This window comes from Hyperoodon ampullatus, assembly GCF_949752795.1.
Source record: "Hyperoodon ampullatus genome assembly, chromosome: 7".
NCBI lineage: Eukaryota > Metazoa > Chordata > Mammalia > Artiodactyla > Ziphiidae > Hyperoodon > Hyperoodon ampullatus.
The window spans coordinates 19,105,445-19,131,961 of record NC_136920.1 but is presented as its reverse complement, the minus strand read 5'-3'; the positions used below and the strand labels follow the sequence as shown (position 1 = coordinate 19,131,961).

The 26,517-nt window shown below is 39.6% G+C and overlaps 1 protein-coding gene across 2 annotated transcripts in view; it reads left to right on the top strand.

Annotated features, from left to right (window-relative positions):
• ALKBH3 (alkB homolog 3, alpha-ketoglutarate dependent dioxygenase) overlaps positions 1-26,517 on the top strand; it is a gene marked incomplete at its 5' end in the record, with an annotated part of 33,758 nt that overhangs the window by 4,440 nt on the left and 2,801 nt on the right. For both annotated transcript variants that reach the window (XM_079708621.1, XM_079708620.1), the window contains 3 exons: positions 1,971-2,074; positions 3,688-3,776; positions 10,637-10,846. In XM_079708621.1, the coding sequence (XP_079564747.1) occupies positions 1,971-2,074; positions 3,688-3,776; positions 10,637-10,846 (403 nt within the window). The remainder of the gene's footprint in view (positions 1-1,970; positions 2,075-3,687; positions 3,777-10,636; positions 10,847-26,517) is intronic.

Sequence of the window (26,517 nt, the reverse complement as noted above, 5' to 3'; positions counted from 1 at the left end):
TATTGTTAGATTACATTGTATGTATTGGGTTGGCAAAAAAATTGTTCGGTTAGTGAATACGTTGTTCAATAAAGTTCTTGGTGAAAGTGGAAAATGTGTCTTTTATTTTTATTTATTTAAAGCTGAATGAACTTTTTGGCCAATCCAATATTATTACATATTATGTTGATCATACATTATTATATATAATATATATTAAGTTATGTCATATTGCTATATAAAGGTAGATTTCAGTAAAATTAAAGCATATATGATTTAGGGTATATTAGGCATTAGTCATTGTTTCAAAACATTTTGAAAGCGTCACCTTAATGCATGTCACTATAAAGTAATGAGACATTTAAATAAATCAGAACTTATCTATCTAAATGAATTGCTTAGAAAGAGGTGCTGTTGGACTTGGAAGCCTCTATAATTAGTCCACTGGCACTGCTATTGTTATAGCCTTTTTCAGAACTTCCCTTTTAAAGCAAGTTTAATAGTCACACAAGAAAACCAGTTGCATTATTTTGTTCACATCTCATTGTTAACCTGGTATGGCTTCAGGTGAGCTTGGGCTTTTTCACAAAATCATTTCACAATATGTGTAAGCCAAATTATTAGGCTGTATGCTGTAAACTTATACAGTGCTCTATGTCAATTATATCTTAGTAAAACTGGAAAAAAGTAATAACTCAGATCCAAACATTTTAAATTGGACAGGTTAAAATTAATTAATAAATTACTTGTTAAACTGTTAAAAAAATTAAATGTACCTTTCAAGAGTGAAAATTTACTACCAACAAGGCTGTTGCAGAGAGTGTTCCATGGGGTTTCAGAACATTTCTTAAGAAAGGTATCCAAAAAAGCCAAATGCATTGTTAAAATGCAATAGTATATTAGGGACATAGAAATCAAAACCACAATGAAATACCACTTTATATTCACTAGAATTTCCATAATCAAAAAGACAATAATAAGTGTTATTATAAATGAGGATGTGGAAAAATTAGAGCCTTCCTGTATTGCTGGTGGGAATGTAAAATAGTACAACCCTTTTAGAAAAAAGTTTGATGGTTTCTTAAAAAGTTAAGCATACATTTACCATATGACCCAGCAACTTCACTCTTAGGTGTCTTACCCAAGAGAAATGAAAACATACATCCACACAAAGACTTGCATGCGAATGTCCATAGTAGCATTCATAATAGGCAAAAGTAGAAACAACTCAAATGTCCATCAGTTGGTGAATGGATAAGTAAAATTCAGTATGTCTATATAATGAAATATTTTATTCTACCATAAAAAGAAATGTTCTGATAATGTGCTACAACATGGATAAACCTTGAAGACATTATTCTTTGCTGAATTTTACAGTATGTAAATTATACCTCAATAAAGCTGTTTAAAGGAGAAAAAAAAAAAAGATATCCAAAACAATTTTGAGCTGGCTTGGCACTGTTGAAATAAGTGTATATTCAATGAGAAAAAGAACCCTTATTTGGATATGTTTATTTTGATAGTTATAAATGATTGCTTTCCCTACAATTAGCATAGTCTTAGAAGACTACCAATTGTTAAAGTAACACAGGGCCAAGCATTTTATTAGTTATTCTACTTTTCACAGTGATGCTATAAGGTGGAGATCATCTTTGTGTTACAGATGAGAAAAACCAAGGTTCAGAGAGGTTAAGTAACTTGTCCAAGGTTTCACAGCTAAGCAGTGCTTGGGTAATATTTGAACCATATCTATGAAAGCTGTCATGTACCTCTTTATCCTTCATTGCCTCTTTCATTTGTCTTAACTTGAAAGAGGTTTATTTTACATCTGGAGCATCGTGATCTGGGTGATATTAAGCTCTGGAGGTGTGGTAAGATGATTTCATCTCCCCACGAAAGGAAGCATCATCCAGATTTGTTCTGCTAATGATTAGAGTCTAACTCATCTTTTTCTGTGTTCTTTAGTTAATAACTGTTCTTTCTGCATCAAGGGTGTGTTTGTATCCTGGCTTTGTTGACTTAAAAGAAGCCGACTCAGTATTTGAACAGCTTTGTCAGGATGTTCCCTGGAAACAGAGGACTGGCATCAGAGAGGGTAAGTAAATCTCTGAGATCACAGTTGTTGATATTTGGTCTTCCTTTCCGGAATGTATTCCAATACCGTTGCTTCTTTGCACCGTTGCTTCTTTGAACCACAGCCAGATTTAAACAGAGATTCAAAATCTGACAGGAACCCTCGGGATGAGTGGGAGTTAGCCTGTCAAAGGGGACAGGAAGGAGTGTTCCTGGCAGAAGAAACAGCAAGTGGTTCTCAGAACATGGCAGAAGATGGGCGTTCAGGGAAGCAAAGGAAGTTTGGTTTGACTGAACTGTGGTTGATATGCTTATCTCCTTTTGTGTTTGTTCACTACTTATTACTACAAATGGTGCCAGCTTTCCTCTTTCTTCATAGAAACTGCCAGAGCTTTTTTTTCCTGATTCTATTTGGCATATATTCTTTTGTGATCCTTTTTACCAGCTTTTTATTCTCATTTTAGTTTCACTAGAAGAGTCCAGTCTCCTTTAGCTTCAGCATCTGTAGTATTCTACTGAGCTTGTTGAGATTACCTGACTTGGAACCGGCTCCTCTGTGGTCATCCACAAGCAACAGTACCTGCTATACCAGAGGCGGTCACTGGGGAGCGCCTGTGCTCTAGCATAGAATTTCCTTTCTGGCACATTGAGTGAATTTAAATTTTCTGTGGAGAAAGAGGCAAAGTATACTGGCATCATTTTTGTAACTCAGGTGTCAGAATGAGAGTCAGCTCTTTCAGGGCAGCCTTCTAATTCCCAGCAGTTTCTACAGCAGGGCTTTTGGTGACGGACTTGGCTTTGATTGCTGGCTCTTTCAAAATAATTGTTAATTTTAAACAAATTACAGTTAAATAATTTTCTGATTCTTGATTTTCTGATCTGTAAAATAGAGTGAATAATAATATTGATACCTATCTTACATGGTTGTTGTGATAATTAAATGATATAGTACATGGTAAGTACTTAACAGAATGCCTGCTACATAGTAAGCCTTCAGTGAATGTTAGCTGCTTTTATTATTGTTGTTTTTATTGTTGTAGTGGTTGAAATCAATTGTAGGAAAAATAGCAGATCTGTGGGTAACTCCCTCTCTAAATAAATTGGACATCAAAACCTTCTGACTAAAATTAGCTACATGCTATGATTGATCAGAGCACTTTTTTCTTCATTTGGAATCAAAAGGGCTTACACAAGGGTGGCACATGGGTGAACAGTTTGTCTTGTTTCTTGTATGGACGTTGGTGCCACAAGTTCCTACCTGCAAGGGTTCAGACTCCATATCCTGCATTTTAGACCCTCCCTAATCTGAACCCTTCTGTTCTGCGCTGTGTCTCCTTCACTCTTGTTTATGTCATCACTGACACAAATAAGTCACACACATTCTCACCTCAGAGCTTCACCCATACTGTTTCTGCCAGTGTACATTCTCTTATCGTCCTCCTTTTAGCTGTCAGCATTCTACTCCTGAAATCCCACGCCCTCTGTGAAGGTGGAACCTTGGGTCAGGGCCCATCCTTACTCTTCCTTTGTATTTCTCATAGCTTCTTATACATTGCAAGGCATGGTGTTGGCACTCAATAGGTACACCTTAAATAGCATCAAACCATTTCAAAGGCCCTGTATTTTCTTTCTTAGATGTAACATACCAGCAACCAAGACTTACAGCATGGTATGGAGAGCTTCCTTACACTTATTCAAGAATCACTTTGGAACCAAATCCTCACGTATGTTGGAATGTTGTTGTTGGTTTGGTTTTATAGATTGTATACTATAAATGTAGAGTACTATAAAATAACAGTAAGATACCTTGCAGAGCTGCATGGTGATTCCTAGTTCAAAAAATCCTCTGGGTTCAAACACTGAGTTTTGGGGCTTATCACCCTTGATGTGCTTTTTTTTTTTTTTTTTTTTTTTTTTTTTGCTGTACACGGACCTCTCACTGTTGTGGCCTCTTCCGTTGCGGAGCACAGGCTCTGGACGCGCAGGCTCAGCGGCCATGGCTCACGGGCCCAGCCGCACCGCGGCATGTGGGATCTTTCCGGACCGGGGCACGAACCCGCGTCCCCTGCATCGGCAGGCAGACTCTCAACCACTGCACCACCAGGGAAGCCCCCTTGATGTGCTTTTGATCCATAGATAAAGACAGAGGATGAGAAAAAAACTGGAACTAGAGTGAACTAGAACCAGACTCAAGGATTTCAGAGAAATGAATCATTTCTTTTCCTAATCTCCCTTTCCCCAGGCTTTTCCGGCCGTAGCCCTCTGTGTGCCTCCTGATACATATTTGCTGTGGGGTCTAAGCCTTATGACTGACCAGTGAGGTCAGAATGTTTCTTCCCACTTCTCAGGCTCTTTTGCCGTTTGTGAAAAAATCCGTGCTTTTCTTGTTGATTTTGCTTTCATTCTGTGGTTGCAGTTCTCATACTTCTAACTTACCATTGCTTTGGCTTGTTTCTGCTGCTTCTTTTGTTTTTAAAAATTTCCATGACAGACAGAGGGATTCTAGTATATAAATTAAGCTTGCCCAGATGATGGAATTAAGATCCAAGAAACAGCTCTCTGTTTAGTCCCTGGAATCTTGCCTTTGGCAAATAATATTATGTTTTTATTGAAAGAGACTTTGAAGAAAATGGAGTTTTGCTTATGGCATTGAAATAAAGAGAAATATGACACATTTAGAGCTTCTAGTAATTTGTTATCATAAACTACCATTTTACTAAAATGTTCAGGGATAAAATATTGACTGAAGGGAACATGGCTTTTTCACATAAAGAGATAGCTGTATGCTCTGGTTTCTACAGCTGCATTTAGAATGTGATCCAGGGAAGCGTTGAGACCCTCTGTATCTGAAGTTGACTTGGAAACGTGAAGAGAATTGAATTAGGCCAATCCAGCATAGACTGCTGGCCGTGTTTCTGTCAGAATTAGTTTATCTTCTTGTCAACAGTCATAGCAGAGAAGCTGAGGATTAAACAGCCTGTGGGGAAGAAGTTCTTATTCATTCTAGTTAATCTTTTAGAACAGGATTTCTCAACCTCGGTATTACTGACATTTCAAGCTGGATAATTCTTTGTTTTTAGGGTTATCCTGTGCATTGTAGGATGTCTAGCAATATCCATGACTTCTGCCCACGAGCTTCCAGAAGCACCCCTTACTCAGTCGTGACAACCAAAAATGGCTCTAGACATTGCCAGACCTCTGCCAGGGGTCAAAATTGACCTTGGTTGAGAACTACTGCTTTAGAATAAACATAAGGCACAAAGATCTGCTGAGTTGAGTGACCACTTATTCTTGGAGACATTTTGACAACTCTTCAAAAGAATTTTTTAAATGTCAATCCTTTTCTTATAATGTAAGTAATATGTATCTGTTATTGAAAATATAGAAGCTACAGATAAGTATGAAGAATATTAAAATTTTGGATAATAGTTCTACCTGATATTTTGGTTCCAGTCTTTTTTTTCTTTTTTTAGGCAAATATATGTAGAGAATTTTTCTATAAAAATAAAATCAATTATTTATATACTACATTTCATTTTACTATATCATTAACATATTTTAGTATCATTAAATACTCTTTTACAACATTGCATTAATAGGTACATAGTATTCCATAATCTATGTGTAGCATAATTTATTCAAGCAAGCCTCTTTTGTTGGATATTAAGGTTGTCAAATTAGAGTTTTTTCATTTGAATTTGGCTGGCTCATAACTTTGCATTTATTGCTAATAAATTTAGTTTGTATACCATCTGGAACAAAGTCAAAAGTGATGCCTCGGATTTTTTTAAAGGGGGGATTCCCTAATGTGTATATATGTGTTGGGGGTACTAGTTTAAAGTTGTTATTACTTCAAGTTTAGTATCCCATAGCACAGGAAGAGATTCACCCATAGGTAATTAAACTCCTTTTAGTCTTTTTTCAAACTAAATCTTGTATGAACCCAATGTATGAAAATAAAAGAGTATCTCGACTGACTGGCAGTCCTACCAGCTTGACCTCTCCTTTCTCCCACTGTGATCCCGGAGACATCTCTGTGGTACCTACGTCTCTACAAAACACTGTTTGAAGTCCACTGAATAGGTCCTTTTACATTTGTGATTCATATTTTCTCATACTCATTTCCTCAAATGTCTTTTAAGGATAGAATGTACTCACTGAACAGTGAGATGACTCTGAATTTTAATATAGACGTTCACTTCTGAGGGATCTGTATATAGAGTATTGGTTGGAGAGTCTAAGTTAATCCTCTAGTTCATTATTTCCTTTTTTTCCTCCTTTTCTCCTTCACCACCAAAAATAACCAAGAAAAAATATATATCCACTTAGAAACATAATGCAGACTTGGTGTTATCCCAGTGCTCAGTCCCTAAGCAAGTCAAGGAAGTGCTAATTAGTTTCTCAGTTACATTGCCGAAAAGCTCTCGTCATCCTCCTTTACATTCTTGTGTCTCTTGTTAAGTGTATAATTCTAGCATCTGATCTTTATCGCCATGAAGATAAGCTTAAGTCATAAAATAAATAGGAAGTACAGCTTGCTAACATTATTATGGAATTTTACTTTGAAACTTATTCTCTTGAACTAACTTATGTTAGTTTAATAACATTTGTGTTCTTGATCTGAGTTTTGTCTGTTATTATTGCTGTTTATTTTTTTAAATCCTCTTCTCAGAGGAGCTGAATAGACATTTTTCCAAAGAAGACATACAAATGGACAACATGAAAAGATGCTCAGCATCACTAATTATTAGGGAAATGCAAATCAAAACCACAATGAGATATCACCTCATACCTGCTAGAATGGCTATTATCAACAAGGCAATAAATAACAAGTGCTGGTAAGGCTATGGAGAAAGGGAACCCTCTTACACTGTTGGTGGGAATTTAAATTGGTGCAGCCACTATGGAAAACAGTATGAAGATTCCTCAAAAAATTAACAGTAGAGCTACCATATGATCCAGCTATCCTACTTCTGGTTATGTATACAAAGAATATGAAAACACTAGTTTGAAAAGATATGTGCACCCCTGTGTTCATCACAGCATTATTCACAATAGCCAAGATATGGAAACAGCCTAAGTGCCCATCAACAGATGAATGGATAAAGAAGATGTGGTATATATATATATATACAATGGAATACTATTCAGCCATTTAAAAAACGATGAACTCTTAGCATTTGTGAGACCATGGATGGACCTTGTGGGTATTATGTTAAATAAGTCAGGTGGAGAAGGACAAATACCGTATGATTTCATTCATATGTGGAATATAAAAAACTAATAAAATAAATGAACAAACCAAACATGTAGATACAAAGAACAGAGTGGTGGTTACCAGAGGGGAAGGGGCAGAATGGATGGCAAAATGGATGAAGGAGATCAACTGTGTGGAGATGGATGGAAACTAAATTTTTGGTGGTGAGCATGCAGTATGCTATATAGAAACAGAAATATTGGAAGAACCCAGACGAACTTTTTGGCCAACCCATATAACATTGTACACATTAAACTTATATAATGTTATAAACCAGTGTTACTTCAGTAAAATAAATAAATAAAATCCTCTGCTTAGAATGTAATGCTAATATCCATAACAAGGAATGCCAGCTTTTACCATGATTTCCATGTGACGGGGAAGCTGAGTGATTTCCACATATGCTCCCTGGAAGTTTTACCTGACAGTAGTCATGGGATATACCTTATAATGACATTATGCTTTCCTTTGCTGAACATCCATTTCTTTGCTTTCAAACATAGAACATGGACTTTGAAGGGGTTCCTTATTTTTATTTTATTTACTTATTTTTAAAATTTATTTATATTTTTGGCTGCGTTGGGTCTTTGTTGCTACGTGCAGGCTTTCTCTAGTTGCGGCAAGCGGGGGCTGCTCCTCGTTGCGGTGCGCAGGCTTCTCATTGCAGTGGCTTCTCTTGTGGCGGAGCACGGGCTCTAGGCATGCGGTCTTCAGTAGTGGCACACGGGCTCTAGAGCACAGGCTCAGTAGTTGTGGCTCACGGGCTCTAGAGCGCAGGCTCAGTAGTTGTGGCTCACGGGCTCTAGAGCGCAGGCTCGGTAGTTGTGGCACACGGGCTTAGTTGCTCCACAGCATGTGGGATCCTCCCGGACCAAGGATCGAACCTGTGTCCCCTGCATTGGGGGGCGGATTCTTAACCACTGTGCCACCAGGGAAGCCCTTGAAGGGCTTCTTTAAAGTGGCAGTTCTTAAAGTAGAGTCTGTAGATCCCTGGAAGAACTCCACGAAATTCTTTCTGGGAATCCACAAGGTCAAAGATATTTTTATGGTAATGCTAAGACTAGGTGACATTTTTCACTGTGTTGAATTTGCACTGGTGATACAAAAGTAATGGTGAATAAAATTGCCGGTGCCTTAGCATGAATCAAGACACTGCCCCCAAGCTGTACTAGTAATCATTGATTTCTTTACTACCTGCACTTCCAGTAAAAACAAAAACAAAAACAAAATGCTGATTTCATTTAAGGATGTCCCTTGATGAAGCAGTAAGCACTATTAGTTTTATTAAGTCTTGATCTTTTTTAATTGTTTGATGAAATGGAAAGTATGCATAAGGCACTCCTGCTACAAGCCAAGTATGATGGTTGTCAAGGAAGAACACTGGTGTGATTGTTTAAGCTGTAAGCTGAACGAGCTACTTTTATCATGGACCATTTTACTTGGAAGAGCAGCTGGCTCACAAACTAGTTACTCAGGCTTGAGTATTCAGCAGACATTTTCTCAAAAATGAATGAAGTGTCACTTCCAGGAAAATAATGGACAAGATTTGTCACTAATGATAAAACTTGAGGTTTCAAGGAAATATTAGGAATTCTGGAAAAACTCATATCCACCACCTTGAGCCTGACCTCTTCCCTTTACTTAGCTTTTTCTGAAGAGCTCGGTGGTTTTTTGATTTTTTGATATTGGAGATGATTTTTTGATATTGTATAATGAAATATGTCAGTATTAAAAGGGTCTGCATAACTCAGTGAGCCAATATTTTCCAAATGACCAATGCCTGATGTTACAGAATCATGCAAGATTAAAACATCCATTCAAAGTGCACTCTAGACCAGTGGATTTAGATGTAGCAATGTGAAAAGTTTGTTGATATAGTTTCAGATTCCCCATTGCATCTAACCTTTAAGAAGTCAGTTCAGTTGAGTTTTGGTGTAATGTCAAAGAATATTTACGATTATTTGAAAAGGCTATAAAAGATTCTTCCTTTTTCTAACTGCTTAACTGTGTGAAGGCAGTTTTCTTTGTATGCTTCAACAGAAACAACATATTGTAACAGATTAAATGCAGAAGCAGATATTAGAATCAACTCCTCTATTAAGTCAGACATTAAAGAGATTTGCAAAACAGTGCCACTCTTCTCACCAATTTTTTGTATTGGAAAATAGTTAATTTTCATAAAATAATACTTATGTTAACATGTAATGAGGTTGTTATTTTTTAAATGAATTAACCCAAAATTAAAAATTTTTTTAGTTTTAATTTTTAATATGGTAACTATTATAGCTATAACCCATACATACAGAAGTTCTTTGGGGCCCTCAATAATTTTTTTTTTGGCCGTGCCTCATGGCTTGCGGGATCTTAGTTTCCCGGCCAGGGATTGAACCTGGGCCCTCAGCAGTGAAAGCACAGAGTCCTAACCACTGGACCTCCAGGGAATTCCCACCTCAATAATCTTTGCCAGTGGTTTGAGAACTCCTGTTCTCCAGGAAGCTCTGTAAAGCACTTGAGGTTTCCTGGAGGCAGGACATAGAGTTCTAACAAGAACCAGTGTGAGCTGTGCTGATTGTAGCCCCCAACTACAACCTAAGCTTAGGGGTCATAGCTTCCTAAAGTATGTGTGGCAAGACGCTGAGCTCCACATATAAACAGAGGTGAACTCGGTGCTCAGGAGGCAGGGCTGTGGACTCTGTTTAAATCTTCTGTACTGCACAGCCGTGTTATGATTCTATTCTGTAGAATGTTTTTCCCCTCTAGGTTCTGTTTTTAGGAAGTTTGCCTCTCTGGAAATATTAAATATCTTTTTTAAAGAGCAGTTCTGCCTTTCTTGATAAAATAGGAATGGAACAGAGGGCCACCCAGCAGGAGAGTTGTTTCCCTCCTCAGACTTCAGTCTGCATCTGCTAACTCTTGGTGGCCCATCAGCTGTGGTGACAAACCAGGCTTACTGTTCCACACGCTACCTCAGTGACTTACTGAGGTGACTGCCCTGAGTGTATTGACAGTTGCTTCTCTGCGAGCGTCATATATTTAACATGGAAAGGATGAGATGGGTGGATAGGCCTGGTCTTCATGACATTCTATACCAAATTTAGTACCTTTATAAAAGTGTAGAGGTCAGCTTGCTTCAAAACAGAAATAACAGGAGAGAATTAAACTACTCTTCTAGCCTTATGTTTATTACGTTTCCAGTGGTTTGCTTATTTCATGCCCCTGTTTATATTATAACATTACTGATTTTGCCATTCCTGTTTTTCCACGTGGCTGCCACCTTGTGTCTTACGTGAACTGTCTCTGCCCCTTTTCTTGGCCTGTTGATTGCAGTGGCATCCTGTGCTGCTCATGCTGAAGAACCAAATTGAAGAGAACACTGGCCACACCTTCAACTCCTTGCTCTGCAATCTTTACCGAAATGAGAAGGACAGCGTGGACTGGCATAGTGACGACGAACCTTCATTGGGGAGGTGCCCCATCATTGCTTCACTCAGTTTTGGTGCCACACGCATGTTTGAGATGAGAAAGAAGCCCCCACCAGTGAGTAGTCTATTTATATTATGCTCCTCCTGCCATCTAATATTCTGTGAAAAAAACTGACCTCTAAAAGGCTCCTTTTTTCAGATTTAGGAGATTGGAGTGTGTGTTTTGTTGATGAAACATTTTCAACTGATTGCTTACCCCATGGTTAACTTGTGACTTCCAAAGAAGCCATTCGTTCATTTACTTATGCAACAGAAACTGCCTGCCGCGTGCCAGGTGCTAGAGGCTTATTTGCATTGGTGGGAAGGACAGACATGGTCCCTGTCCACATGGAAACGGGGATATACAGATACTACTAATTACTCAAGTAATTGGAATTCTGATAAATGCTAGGAAGGAGGGCTTATAAAGGCAAGGTTCAAGTTAGTGGGGGCCAGGAGGCAAAGAAGGGCGTCTCAAGGAAGATACCCCTGAAACTTTAAGTAAGTGTTCTTCATGGCAGGGTTGCCTCTCTCTTGTGAGAGAGCATCACATGCATCCTCACTGCCTTCTTAGCCTGCTCCTGAAATCCACATGGCTCTGTAACTCTTTCAGAGAGGAAATTCAAGCCAGATTATCAGACAAGCAGTGGCTAAACTGTAGAATAACTTTAGTTGTCCAGCCCAGCTCTTACCTATATTACAAGACATTTGAGGGATATGAGGGCTGTTAGTGTTTTTAAATCAAAAAGTATAGAACTTTAGGACTAAGGTAGATAGAAGGATAGTAGAAACTCTAAGAAAAGAGCAAATCTCTACCAAATTATCTTATTTCCAGGATTTGTGGGGTTTTTTTCTAACCAAGATTCCCAGTCATTTTGTTTATAACATTAAACCAGACCCAGTCAGTGTGGAAGGCCTACAAGGCTGTGTTTTGAGTATGACCTAATCCAGACCACATAATTATCAGGCAGTCAGTGCTTGTGTCTGTTCTGCATCAGATATACTTCTTTGGGCTGTTTTTCTGACACGTATTTGGGTTTCCAAGAACGGAATTTTGAAGCATATTGTGCTGTTTTGCATTTATGCCATTAAGCACCTTTCATTGGTATGTTTTCTGTTGACTGGGTTTTCTTTGCTTTTGTTTGCACAGAAACTTTAGTCTGTGTTAGTGAGGGATTGTCAGTTGCCAGTGACTTACTGAATGAACTTGCTCCCCGAGCACTTTGAATAGCCTTCACAGTTTCACTGGCAGTCAGCCTTCTCATGTACCAGGGAGTACCACCTGAGAAGCAAGGTATGGTTATGCTTTCATATGTAGGCTTCCACTCAGTTAAATCCCAAGTTCACACATGTGAAGAATTCATCCCGCCCTTAATAAGTCTCCTGTTGTATGAATAGTGGAGAAATACCACGTGTCTCATTTTAAAGTTCAGACCCTCTTCTCAAGCCAGGCATATAGAACACAAACTTTTTGCCAGGCATGGTCCTGGGAGCTGGGGCTATAGCAATGGATAAGTAAGGTGACATCATCTTTCCCCTCCTGGAGCTCCTGATCTGGCCCGTGCTAGTGCTCTGCCCGCCTCCCAGAGTTATCCATCCAGCTTTCTGATTGGAAAACAAGCTGTAGTGTGTCCAATATAATCTTTGGTGTAATCCGAGTCTCTGAGTCTTTGCTGTTATTTTCTTTGTTGCCAAGTATTGAAGTATTCAGTTACTGCTTCTCTGTACACGTACATTCACCACCACCACCATCATCCCTTTTTAAAAACATTTTTGTCCTGTTTATAGATTTTAAGCTTAAAAATTCCCAAAGCATGCTTTCTGGATAATTAATTTTGCTGTACCAGCAGTTTCCAACTATTAAGCGTTAACAATGTTCCGGTGCCCAGAATACCGCTATTCCTTTTCCCCTCTAGGCAGCTGAAGGTCTTCATTTTCTCACATAAAAACGTATTCATGGTGATCAAGAGCTATTTCTTGGTAATATAATTCAGTTATGTTATAGGTTCGTGTGTGGATGGAAAATGTAACTACCACTTTGCATTGTTTCTGAGGGCAACCATTTGGAACAAAATCTCTGTGTAAGAGGGAGACTGACCATACTTACTGAAACATTGTCTTCTCAAGGCTTCTTAGAGTCTATTTTGGTGAACATGAGTGAAAGCACAGGCCATGAAACACTGAAAATGTGGTTAAGTCCCTTTAATTGTCTACTAGTAGCAGGGGAATCTGCACTATAACTATGGTAGCTGATTTGATGAAAATACATATCTGGTAAGTAAGAACATTTGTCTGAAACAAAGTTGGCTGAGATTTGGGAAGAAATATAAATGTGTCAGTATGTCAGGTTACTGACTAATAAGTTTTGGCTTCCAGCATAGTCTTAACTATGATTGAATTTCATGCAGTTGTGTATTCCTTCAAATCTGGCTTTTGTTTAAGATGGGGAAATTATAATCATGCATTAGTGAATACAGTTTAAAAATTACTTTTTTCTTCCAGAACCCATAAAGTCCATTCTTGGATAATCAAAACTCAGGTTTAAACTTTTGGAAGGATTTCTTCAGGTTTCTTTAACAGATTTAAAAAATCTTGGGCTCCACAAACCTAGCTAAACTTAAAGTGCAGAAGCCTTTCTTTGAGTTGACATCCTTGGAAATGTATCTTAGAGTACATCATCTTTATCACAGGACAATGATCCCTTTTCTGAAGGATTGAAAGGAAAAGTTTATTGCAAATCAGTCTACTTTTCTTTCTCAACTGTGGTGATAGCTTTGAGAACATGGCTCATGATTCATATTGTACAACTCAAAGTAAAATCATAAAATAGAAAGTGTAAATTAGTCTTCTGTGTGGAATTTGTAGGAGTCTTGACTTTCTGTAGCTCCTAGGAACCTGTCTCCCTATGCCACTATAGATTGTAATTTTCATGTCTGTCATCAAGACATTTGGAGTGTGCTAGAGGTTGTGGGAGGGCATCTCTTTCAAATTCCAGTTAGTTTTCAACTATCAGAGGAGAAGAAGGTAATACCTGCTTGACTTGAGTCAAAGTTTCTCACCTAAAGCTGACATAGAGGAATCGTGAGATTGCCTGTACCTCATTCAAGTATGCAGTTTTGAGACAGAAAAGCATCTGTTTGGGGCCACTTTCAAAGAGAATTAGCCTTTTTTTTTTTTTTTTTTAACATTCAAACTCTTCCACCCCTGCAGCAGCTGTTTGTTTTGCAGTCTGGCACCTTAAGTAGTAGTTCTCTGTAGCTGCTGATCTTCTGAAAGCTGCCCCAGTTCCACACGTTACATTCCTAACAATTTCTCGCTGTGCTGAGATGGTAAGGAGATCTTTGTTTCCTAAGCATCAGTGCCCTTCTGGTTCATGCAGTTGGCTCAGGCAGCTTCATGCATGCGTCACCCCAAGGATTAAACATTCACTCCTCCAAGATGCTGATCCTCGTTTCACTGTCCTCTAGTCCAAGTTTGTCAACTCCAGCTCATTCATTTTGATTTTAGAGTCAATTACCACTTCCTTTAATGATAATAAGGTGCTTGGGGGCATAGTATACTTGCTCTTCCATTCACCCTATCCCTTCTTTTGTTAATTCAGTTAAACCTGAATGAATAGCATCATATCCATCTTCAGGCCAATGTCAGGATACACTGTCTTAAGACAAAAGTAAAGCTTTCCAAATATACCTCAGTAGACATTTTTTAGAAACCAAGAACCTTTTTTTTTTTTTTGTAAATTTATTTTATTTATTTTTTGGCTGCATTGGGTCTTCGTTGCTGCGCAGAGGCTTTCTCTAGTTGCAGCGAGTGGGGGCTACTCTTCGTTGCAGTGCGCGGGCTTCTTTTTGTGGTGGCTTATTTTGTTGCGGAGCACGGGCTCTAGGCGTGTTGGCCTCAGTAGTTGTGGCTCACAAGCTCTAGAGCGCAGGCTCAGTAGTTGTGGCGCACAGGCTTAGTTGCTCCATGGCATGTGGGTTCTTCCTGGACCAGGGCTCGAACCCATGTCCCCTGCATTGGCAGGTGAGTTCTTTAACCACTGTGCCACCAGGGAAGCCCCAAGAACTTTTTTTTTATTCTCCCAAGCTGGGCTCATTAAAGCTTTTCTATGCTCGTGTCCCAAACCCAGTTGTACTTTTCAAACTGCATCGTGTCCCTGTTGTAAAGATTAGTCTGGTTCTTTTCCCAGTATAGTTTTAATTCTATACTGAAAAACAAGCTGGAAAAGGAACTACAAAAGCCATTTGGCAGGCTGCTATTTCTCTGTCGGTTACCATAGAAACAGTGATGGCTGAGTTGGGGGGTGTGGGTATTAGATAATAGGAAGTTTGTGATGCACTGAAGGTTTGGATGCCAAAAGCCTTGTTTTCTAGAAAATTACCCGTGCGTAAGCTCTGTCCTTCAGCTGAATCCTGAAAACGTGAGGGGCTTCTATCCATCTCGAGGTGATTGAGTTGAGGCCAGTTGGACGTTTCTCTAACCATTTCTCTCTCTAGCACCTTCTGAAGGATGTGAGCTCTGTTCATATCACCAAAAGAGATGGTTGTAAAACCACTTGTAATGGTAGGGTTTCTGAGAGTTCCCAGTGCGTTTGGGTTCCTAGTACCTCCCTTGCTAATAGGTTTTTTACACACTACTGGGAAGAGTGGAGTATGAAAAGGTCAGTTTGATCATAAATACCAATATTTTTCCAGGACTGTGGAAGAAGTGAGGATATTGGAATCCAAAATAATATAAACTGACTAGCTTACATTTGAAAATTGGATGAACTGGACTGTGTAGTATTTCATGGAGTGGTGACTGAATTGCCGCCTCAGCCAGAACCCCTGCTGCGGCTCTTCCGGGCATCCACACTTCTCATTAGTCCATCTTCTGATTACGGCATCTGTTCTGAGAAATTACAAGACCTGCTTGAAAGAAATTGTTGATAACCATCATATTTTTAATACATTCCCTAATGAAATTTAGAAAATCACGTTTTGTTTCCTATTTCTGTTACTGACGTTTGTAAAAAGCACTTATCCGCCTCATTTATACTTACTCCTTTTTTGTAAATGGGGATGATAATTGGTAGCTACTTTATGGGAGTAATAGAGAAGTTTTCCCGTGAAAGGCACTATGAAAGTTGTTGCAGTAATCAGTGAATTTTTAAGCTTTTATAAATGGTGGATGCTACGGTGACTTTTCATATGTGGAAATCAAAAAAGAAAATGAACAGCCAACCTCCAAGTTTGCCTTGGACTGTGAATGGCATTCACTGAGGGAGTACAAAGGAGACTCTGAGAGGGTAAAGTGGCCTGTGGGTCAAGAATGGTGGCTGAGTTTTTGAGCTCCTATCTGTAGGGTCATGCAGTGGTTTGGAGAGCATGTGTGAGTGGGCAATTAATTTGTGCATGTTTAAGCAGATACAGATAAATAGTCCTGGTAGGACCTGAATTCTCTACCGACACGAGATCTTTTGGGAGTTAGAATCATCATTTGCTTCCTTGGGGCCTTGTCTCAGGCTAGAATCCATGTCCTGACTGCCACTGGGAATAATTAATTTTTGCAAAGAGCCTCCCAGTTTCATATTGCCACCGATAGTACTTTTCGTCTTGGGAGAACAACCTTTTCCAAAGCGATCGGTCAAGTGTCTGTGTGCCCCAATTATGTATGGGATCTGCTTGCAAACTTTTTTTTGAACGTTGTCTCAGTGGTAGAGTTTTTTTCCCTCCACTTTGCCATACTCTAAAAAACTGTTCCTAAGCCTTCTGGTAATTTTTCCATCTTTCATAAGCCACATCTTCATGGTGGATGACTGCTTAGCTGAGGCAGAGAAGAGCTTAGTGAGTTTGAGGAAGGAGGAGAAGGCCCCACAGCGGAGCAGAGCGAGCAAGGAGAGTAGCAAGTGATGAGATGGGAGGAGTGGGGCAGTGCCAGCTCACGCAGAGACTCATGAGCCTCAGGAAGGAGCGGATTTTATTTTAAGTACATCAAGAAGCCATTGAAATGTGTTAAGCAGAAGAGTGACATGTTCCGATTGAAATTTTACAAGGTCAGTTGCTACTGCATGGAGCTCGGGCTAGGTAGGAGCAAGAGTGGAAGCCAGGAGACCAATTAGGAGATTGTTATACTTCCTGGGACCGAGGCAGAGAAGAAGGGAGGTGGACAGCTTTAATGACAGGAGCTCCGAGAAGCAGGTATTTTTACGAGAGGCATGGGAATAATGGTCTGAAAGCGTTAATAAGGAGTATCCCCTGGCTCTGTAGACATGAGAGACGTGATCAGCTTCCACAGGAGAGAGAGTTTCAGGGAATTTGGAATCTTCTGAGCACATGAGGTTGAGGATATAGGGGGGTGTTTGCTCATCACTGAATGAGAATTCCAGCGGACACAGTGGAAGGGTGCCGAGGTGGGTGTGGGAGATTATGTCTGATCAGGTTATGTCCCAGAATGGTTTGGGAATGAACGTTCTGATTTAATGGATGACTGGAGAACCCTGCACTTTTGCTGGTGACTGGGGTCAGCTGGATGTCAGGCTTCGTGGAATTTGTTCTGTATGCTCTTAGAGGAAGGAAAGTGTTTATTTCTGGTGCTACAGTGTTGAGTGGAAGCTCTTTCAAAATAGCAGTTCCTTTAAGTTGCATTTCTTGGAAACATTATATCACCAAGAATGGCATCTTCATTACATTAAGGCACATTCAGTGTGGCTAGAATGACTGTAACAGTCAGTGTAAAGCCAAGCTTGTTTTTGCTTAAATTCAGTAACTTCTGACCCCCACCCCACCGCCGATACTATATCAACAACAAATCTGAACAACAAACACTGTCGCAGGTGTTTCACTGTAAACTGCATTTGCCTTTTACAATCACTGGGTTCGCCTGGTATAGGATGATTGATTGCACGTGCTAGTCCCTCATACTTAGTATTCTCACTCACCTCGCTAGAACCTTCCATGCCAAATCCATGTCAAAAGTCAGGAAAAGAGTTTGATAAAAACCCCAAGATTTGTGTGTGGCAAGCGAGCTCAAAACTGTTTTGAACAGATAACCTCGGTCATTTCAAATCTATGCTTTTCCGGCTAGCCTCTTCCTTTAGCAGATCTTATTTCAGAAACAGCTGCTTCTTTTTCTAAAGTAATGTTTTCCAGATTGATATTGAGGATGCCATCTTTGCAAGCGTGGTTTGAGTCAGCAGACTAACTGTAGAGATGACTTTGTGGGGTCCTAGCTTTATTCTGTCTCCATAATTTCCATAACTAATATGTTTTGTTTGTGTCAGATTTAAAAGATACATTACCACTATGAACAAAACGTCCAGCTGTGTTCTTACATCAGTGCTGTAGGAACAACTTTTCTGTCTAAATATAGCTGCAAGCTTTGATGATCGATGAAGCTGTCTAGAAGCCAGCCAGGTTCTCAAGGGCAAAGCAACACCACAATTTGATTGGGAAAACAAGCTGGAAAGAAATGATTAAAAAAGAGGAGAGGGGAACATTTTGGCATGGCCGTAAGTTGGGAGGTAGGGCAAGTAAAGGGACCCTTGGCTCCAGCAGGCTAAGTAGCTGTAGCACATGCTGGCATTTAGTTTTCAAATATTATTTCAGTCTGCAAAAAAGCCTTGACCATACTTGTCAAGCAGCTCTACCATGTATCTGATTCTTGGACTGGAGAGCTAGGGAAACTCCTATTCTATCTGTTACCATCTTGAGAAAACCCTTTGCTTGATTCTGCAGGCACTCTAACATCTTGGTTTCTTCTTGATTTTGAAGCACGGATTCTGGGATAAGTTGTCTCTATCTGCAGTTTCCCTTTCCTACAACTTAACTTACTTTTGGAACACCTGCTCTCTAGCTCCATCCCACCACGCTGCGAATATACTATACCACTGTCGTAAAGAGCGAGTACTCTGGCCTTTTCTCAATCATCATTCTCCTCTTCTTTGTAACATTGGTCACCAGTGTCCAGCACCTCTCTGCCTGAAACTTAGCCATCTGTTAGCTGCCTTTTCTTTCTCTTATTGGCTTCTGAAATATTGCATTATCTTAGCTATTCTCACACTTTTCTCATTGCTACTTCTCTGCCTCCTTTGAGGTTTTTTTCCCTTTACACCCCTTAAATATGGATATTCAAGGTTGTCTTCGATTCTGTTATCTTTGTCTACATTACTTTTTAGGAAATTATGAGCTAGCAGTAGATTGTAAATGCTGTATAGGCAAGGTCCACTTCTGTCTTGTTTATCATTACGTCCCAGCCTTTAGGACTGTGTGTGTGTGTGTGTGTGTATAGTGTGTGTGTCTGCGGGGGGGGGGGCGGTATTTTGTTGAATAAGTAAATAAATGGGATTTCATTTGTTCTTATGGCTTCAACCATTTCTTCTTTGGTGGAGCAACTTCTGGATCTTATTTCCAGTTTTGACTTTTATCTCAGGTTCTAGTCATCACTTTGTACATGTTCACGAGACATTTCCACATATAACAGCATGTGACGTCTAACCTGAAATTGTAAAATCAGATTTATTGTTGTTCTCTCAGAAAACTCCACAGTTTCACCCACCCATAAGGCCGTTTATGTTCATGATGTCACTATTCTCTTGGTCAGGTTTACATTGTAAGTTATTTTTAGTTCTTCCCATTCTCTCTTTTTAATTGTTTCAGTTCCCAAATCTTCTTAATTCTTTCTTGAAATGTCTGAAAAACTTATCCTTCTAACAGCAGCTTCATTCCAGGCTCTTTTTACCACACGTCTAAAATACTAAAATGACCTTTTTCCACCCTGATATCTTTAATTCTAATCTTTCCTCCCTAGTTCTGTCTGATATCCAGATGCCAGATATTTTCAGGAACAGCTCATTTTTTTTTCTCTCTCCCCCCACCTCCTGCTCACAAATGTTAATTGAGCACCTACTATGTGTCAGGGACTATGCTCAACTCTGCAGGTATAGCAGTAAATATGGCAGACATGGACCCTGCCCTCATGGATGTCACAGGAGCTAGAAGATAAATGAATGGAGAGACATAATTACAACTTGTGGTTGGAGCTCTGAATTTAGATTTTACTCTAAGTGCAATGGGAATAAATGAGGTTGTGACATGCTCTGGTTTATATTTTTAAAAGAGCTCTCTGGCTGCTGTGTGAAGAATAATTCAGGCAGAGGCAAGAGTAGGAGACTAAATGAAAGGTTGTTTCCGTATTTTTAGTGGGAAACTGGTGATTTGGACTCAGATGGTGGCAGTGGGGAAGAACAAAGTGAATGAATTTGAGGTATGTTTTGGAGGGTGAACCAGGTTTCTGGCTTGAGCAGTTGGTGGATGGAGGTGCTGTTTACTCAGAGGGAGCAGGAGCAGGGGTTTTGCATTTTATTTTGCTCTTATTTAGGGGAGGTCTGTAGAGGGTAACAAGAGTTCCTTCTTCTATATGGTATGTTCGAGATACTTGAGACTTCCAAATGTAAAGTAGGACATTGGCTATGAAGTCTGGGCTTCACATGACAGGTCTGTGCTAGAGCTATCATTTGGGAATTGTCAGGATAACAACAACAATAACAACAGTAAAGGGATGGTGATCAGTAACAAGTGTATAGTACTGACTCTGTGCCTGGCTTTGTTCTAAGTGCTTTACATGCAGCCTCCAGTAATCTTGTCAAGTTGATAGTGCTGTTATCCCCATGGTACAGGTGAGGTGGCTGAGGCACCGTATTCTATCACTTGCTCCACATTGCACAGACAATTATTTGTTGAACTGAATTGAAACTAATAATCTAGATAATATGTAAAGCTATGGAATTGCACCATTATCAATTCAGGGCAAAAGAATAGAGAAAGAGGCACAGAGAGCCAGGATTGAGCTCACTGCTTTCATCACTTTGTTTTCCAACTCAGAAGTCTTTATTTGCTCCTATTGGAACAAATCGTAAATGTAAACTCCTCAGCCAGACTGTCAAATCTTTACATAATCTATGCCCCACCGACTTTGGTGTCTCACTGTCCCTGTGCGATTGCACTGTTCTGCTGAACTGTCTCTTTGCTCCTTAGGCCTGTGCTCTCCACCTTCTCATTAACTTAAGTCCTCTCCAGGCTTCAGGGGCCCACTGTAGCCTCGAAGCCTTTCCTGGTGCCTCCAGTGAAGAAACTAATAATAGTTAGTGTATGACGGGTGCTTCCTGTGAGTTTGGGAAATGAGAAACAGGTAGAGCGCTTCTACTTTGTTTTGTTTGACCTTTCTGCTCATTTGTGTTTTGTTTTTATAAGCATCTTCTTAGTAAAAAGATGGGAAAATTTCTAGTACATAGCTCACCTAGGAGATCAGAGGTGACTTGGAAAACCAAATGTCTCACTGTTGACTAAGATCATTAATTTGGAAGCATATTTTGCGTCCATGGCCTTTTCTGATTGCGTTGGGATCACTGAGATTAAGAATGTGATACTTGAAGCAGCATATCTGTCCTGAGCTTTGTTTCAGGCACTGCCATGTGGAATGGCAAAGGGGCATCAAAGAAGCCTGGCAGATAACATGTGGCCTTGCTTGGGAGCTTACATACGATGACAAGACATGGGCATAAAAGAAGGAGTCATGTGAGGGGTCCACCAGCGGCTCAGTTGGGTAGCTCTTAAGCGGAAACTGGTCCTCAGACTTGTTTTCTTTATATACTTCCCAGGGTTTCTAAAGAAACTGAGTTAGTTGCCAAAATTTCTAACTCAGGAGATTTCATATAAAACTCCCGTTATCAGTTTCCCTGGAAAACCCAGAAGATCGGGCAACTCCAGGGGAACGGTGAGGGAGCTGCAGAGTGGCTCCCACCTGTATGCAGGCCCTGTGCTCTCTAGTTCTCCATGGTCCCCACTCCCCACTGTGTTGCACCTGGCCCACACCCCTTGTTTATGCTACTTGCTGATGTTTGTGACCCTTACAGTATAGTCAGTGTGCCATATAATTCAGATAGGAAATAATCACAGGATTTCAGAAGAAAGAGAGATAACTTTGGAGAGCACAACAAGGTGGAAAAAATACAGGCTTTAGAGCTAGGCAGATCTAAGTTCAAATACTTGCCTACCTGCCTCTAGCCAGCCTTTTGCCTTAGAAATGTACTTTCCCTCCAGCTTCCTTTGCTTATAATACAAAGGAGAGTATCATGTCCCTTACAGGGTTGTGGTGAGAATTAGCAGTACTGGGTACAGATGGTCCCTAACATGCCTGGTACTTTAGCAGTGTACACCATGGTTGATCCTGTCCAGAAAGTCTAGCAGGATGCCTTGGTTTAAGTACCTGGAAATCGTTATGAAAAGACACTTGGGGCAGGGAAGTGGGGAGCCAACTCTAGGTGGATTAAAGAGTTAAATCTAAAAAATATAGACTTTTTTTTTAACTGAAAGGAATTGCAGTTGTATATTTAAGTTTCCTGAAGACGGGAAAAAACCATGAAGGAGAGCCAAAGAAAGATCAGTAGAGTTGACTGTAAAAATTTTTGAGCTATTCTGTGTTAAATATCATAAATGCAGTTAAAAGGCAAATAGCAAATGAGAAAAATATTTATATAAAGTATAACAAAGGGAAAATATCTTACTGTACATGGTTACAGATCAATAAGAAAAACATTAACACCCCATAGAATGATGGACAAAAGACACGAACAGAGTTTACAGTAGAAGAAATGCAAACAGCAAATAGCCATGTGAAAAAACGGTGAACTTGGTTAGTTATTAAAGAACTCTATATTTGAAGAATGAATTGCCATTTTTCCCTAATTTTTTTTGCCAATTGATAATGTTCCATACTGGTGATGCGCTCAGAAGGCAGGTGCTGTCACATTTTTTTGCTGGAATTATAAATTGCCACAACCTTCTTAAAGCAGTTTGATGTATAAATCAAAGTGCCTTCAAGTTCATACCCTTAGATCCAGTTATTCCACTTTAAAGAATATATCCTAGAAATATACTCAGAGATGTTTAGCCCAAGATCTACTTGCAGTAGGTTTTTCTTTCCTTTCTTTTTTTTTTTTTTTAAGTATTACTGGTATATTAAAATCTCTGTTTCCAACCATGTGTACCTAACTGCTATATCCTTAGCACTAGCATAATGCCTAACATATGTAGGTGGTCAGAAAATAATTTGTGAGTTTAAAGGAGGAAGGATGTGTTCATACAAAGGAATATTATACAGCCATATTTTTAAAATACAGTACATCTAAGATGTAGAAAATGCTCACAATACAATGTTAAAAATGAGTGCATGATTGTATGTGTAGACTATTCCCTGTGTATGTGTTGTATGAATTCTGGATGACGGGATTAAAGGTGATTTCTATATTGGTGCTTTTCCTCAGTCATTCAGGACATATTTATTGATATGTGTGATAGGCATTGAGCGTATTTCAAGAGGGAAAGACAGCATAGCCCTCCCCTCATGGAGTTTATTATCAGAGATCAAGAAGGCAGACGTTGAACAGGTAATTCAAGTGTGTCAGTTACTCTAGTGAACTTATGTTACTTTTATAGTAGGAAAAAAAACTATGCCAATGATGATTTTCAAGCACTGATGTTTGTATTGGCTTGGCCAAAAGGTTCGTTCGTTTTTTTCCATAAGATGGCTCTAGTAGCGCTTAGTTGTCTTTAACTTCATTTGAAACAATTTTGTTAGCTTGTATTGTGACAGCTGTCATATCAGTGTGCATTAAAAAAAATCAAAATTGGTGAATTTTTGTGTAGCCATTTTAATATTAAAGATGGGGGGAAAGCAACATTTTCAGCATATTATGCTTTATTATTTTAAGAAAGGTAAAAACAGCTGAAACACAAAAAATATTCATGCAGTGTATGGAGAAGGTGCTGTGACTGATCGAACGTGTCTAAAGTGGTTTTCAAAGTTTCGTGCTGGAGATTTCTTGCTGGACGATGCTCCACGGTCGGGTAGACCAGTTGAAGTTGATAGCGATCAAATCGAGACATTAATTGAGAACAATCAACGTTATACCATGTGGGAGATAGCCGACATACTCAAAATATCCAAATCAAACACTGAAAATCATTTGCACCAGCTTGCTTATGTTCATTGCTTCGATGTTTGGGTTCCACATAAGTTAAGCAAAAAAAACCTTGACCGTATTTCCGCGTGCGATTCTCTACTTAAACATATGGAAATGTTCCATTTTTAAAATAAATTGTGATGGGCAGTTAAAAGTGGATACTGTACAATAATGTGGAACAGAAGAGATCGTGAGGCGAGCAAAATGAACCCCTGCCAACCACACCAAAGGCTGGGCCAAAGGTGATGTTGTGTATATGGTGGGATTGGAAGGGAGTCCTCTATTATGAGCTTCCCAGAAAACCGAGTGATTAATTCCAACAAATACTGCTCCCAGTTAGACCAACTGAAAGCAGCACTTGACAAATGTGTCCAGAATTAGTCAACAGAGAACGCATAATCTTCCATCAAGATAGTGCGAGACCACGTGTTTCTTTGATGACTAGGCGAAAACTGTTACAACTTGGCTAGGAAGTTCTGATTCATCTGCTGTATTCATCAAACATTGCACCTTCGGATTTCCATTTATTTCGGTCTTTACAAAATTCTCTTAATGGAAAAAATTTCAATTCCCTGGAAGACTGTAAAAGGCACCTGGAACAATTCTTTGCTCAAAAAGATGAAAAGTTTTGGGAAGATGGAATTATGAAGTTGCCTGGAAAATGGCAGAAGGTAGTGGAACAAAAGGTTGAATACGTTGTTCAATAAAGTTCTTGGTGAAAATGAAAAGTGTCTTTTATTTTTACTTAAAAACCAAAGGAACTTTTTGGCCAACCCTATAATTTCTAAGACACCTTTTTTAGGACAAGAAAGGCGCAATTACATGAAAAATCTACATAGATCTCATACAGTGTGAAGTTTCCTTTCCAGTGAAAAGAAGAATGTTTAGATTTCTTATCTGTTGGGTGGTTTGTAATGATATAACAATATACACCCAGGCTTTTTTTTTTCCTAAATAGCATTTTTTAAAAAATATTTATTTATTTGGCTGTGTCGGGTCTTAGTTGTGTCACGTGGGATTTTTATTTGCGGCATGCGGGCTCCTAGTTGCGGCATGTCGCATCTAGTTCCCTGACCAGGGATTGAACCCTGGCTCCCTGCATTGAGAGTGCGGAGTCTTAACCACTGGACCACCAGGGAAGTCCCTAAATAACATTTTTCTAAAGGAAACTGGATAAGCTGAGATCTTGGTGAAAGTTGTGGAACTTTGGAAAACCCCAGCATTCACTGGAAATTATAATTAAGCATTCAGATGAATTGACTATGGTTGGGGAGGGAGTGAGAATGTTGATTAACATTAATATTAAAAAAAATTCTTTTTTGCTTTTTCCATCTACTTGTGAGGTTTCAAGTGTGTGGAAAACCAAGAATATCAACAGCAAAACCCACCCTGTAGACTGACTGTGACCCTAAAAGTTTCTTTTAACTGGGATCGGGAATGGAAAATTTTATCCTAAGCCATGGCTTTTTAATGCGTGTGTTTTGTTTTGTTTTGAAGAAAGACCTGAGTAAATCAAAAGGGTTACAGAGCAGTGTTTGGGTAACTTAACCATGTTTAATGGCTGTGAGTGCATTCCTCTAAACAGTCTGAACTGTGCTTCCACTGTCGCTTATCCGTTTATCAACTGAGCCCTTACGCTTAGCCACGTGAGCTCCTCTGGCCTTTTATCTGCTTCCTCAGTGGAAAAAGTCTCTGTGTATCTTGGTGAAGTTAAAGCATGGCTCTTTGGTCTGTTGCTGCTCTGGTCTCAGGAAGGAAGCATTCGTGAGCTCTGTGTTGCCTTGATAGGATCCCCTGTCCTCCTTTCTGTCTCCTTCTGTGAATTAGGAATGTACTTCCTAAGCCAAGGGTGTTGGAAGGAACGAATAACAAGCAGCAAAGTAATGACATCACCTCTCGCTGTGAGTGTGCTGGTATCACTGTCTCCTTCAGGGACTGATGAGAGTAGCTCCCTGCCAAGTGAAGGCTCACCCTCTTTTGCTCTTTGGTACAACTAATGGTTATACTGGATGTAATGTGTTTCAAACCAACCTGAGGCTTTCTCTCATTTGAAAACCTCAGATCTTAGGAATAGTGAGGGAGACGTGGCTCTGTTGAACATCACTTTCCGTCCATGCTGATATTTCCCTCTTGCATTTGGAATTCTCTTTCACTTGCTGGGTCTGTTCCTGCTTCATGTTTCCAGGTAGAATTACAGTGCTCCCCTCTTCTCTTCCACTGGTCTTAGCACTCCCTCCTCCCCAATAATGGTTTTTTTTTTTTTTCATGTTTGGAAAACTGTAAGTAGTTCCGTTTATTTGGAGCACAGGGTGCCCATGAGAGAGAGGTAGGAGCTGAAACTAAAGAGAAGGAGCACGCAGGTCATCAAGAGCCTTGGGTGCCAAGCTAATGGATTTGAACTTCGTCCTGAAACCTTTGGGATGCCATTAAAGTATTTGAAGCAAGGGAGAGGCATTCTGAGATCAAATTTGCATTTTATTACAGTGGCTTTGGCAGAGCAACACTGGATTAGAAAATGCTGGCTCTTAACTTTTCTAACTTCTGCAAATTACTCCTTACACCTGTTCCCTGGTCTCACAGACCTGTGTACACAGGATCGGGCTTGGTTTCTTGGCCTCTGGGCTGTTGCATATACAATTCCTTCTTCCTAGAACATGCTTTTCCTCCTTAGTGTATTTTTTTTTCTTCTTTTAAATTGAAGTGTAGTTGAGGTACAGTGTTATCCCAATAATGTTTTAATGTTCTAA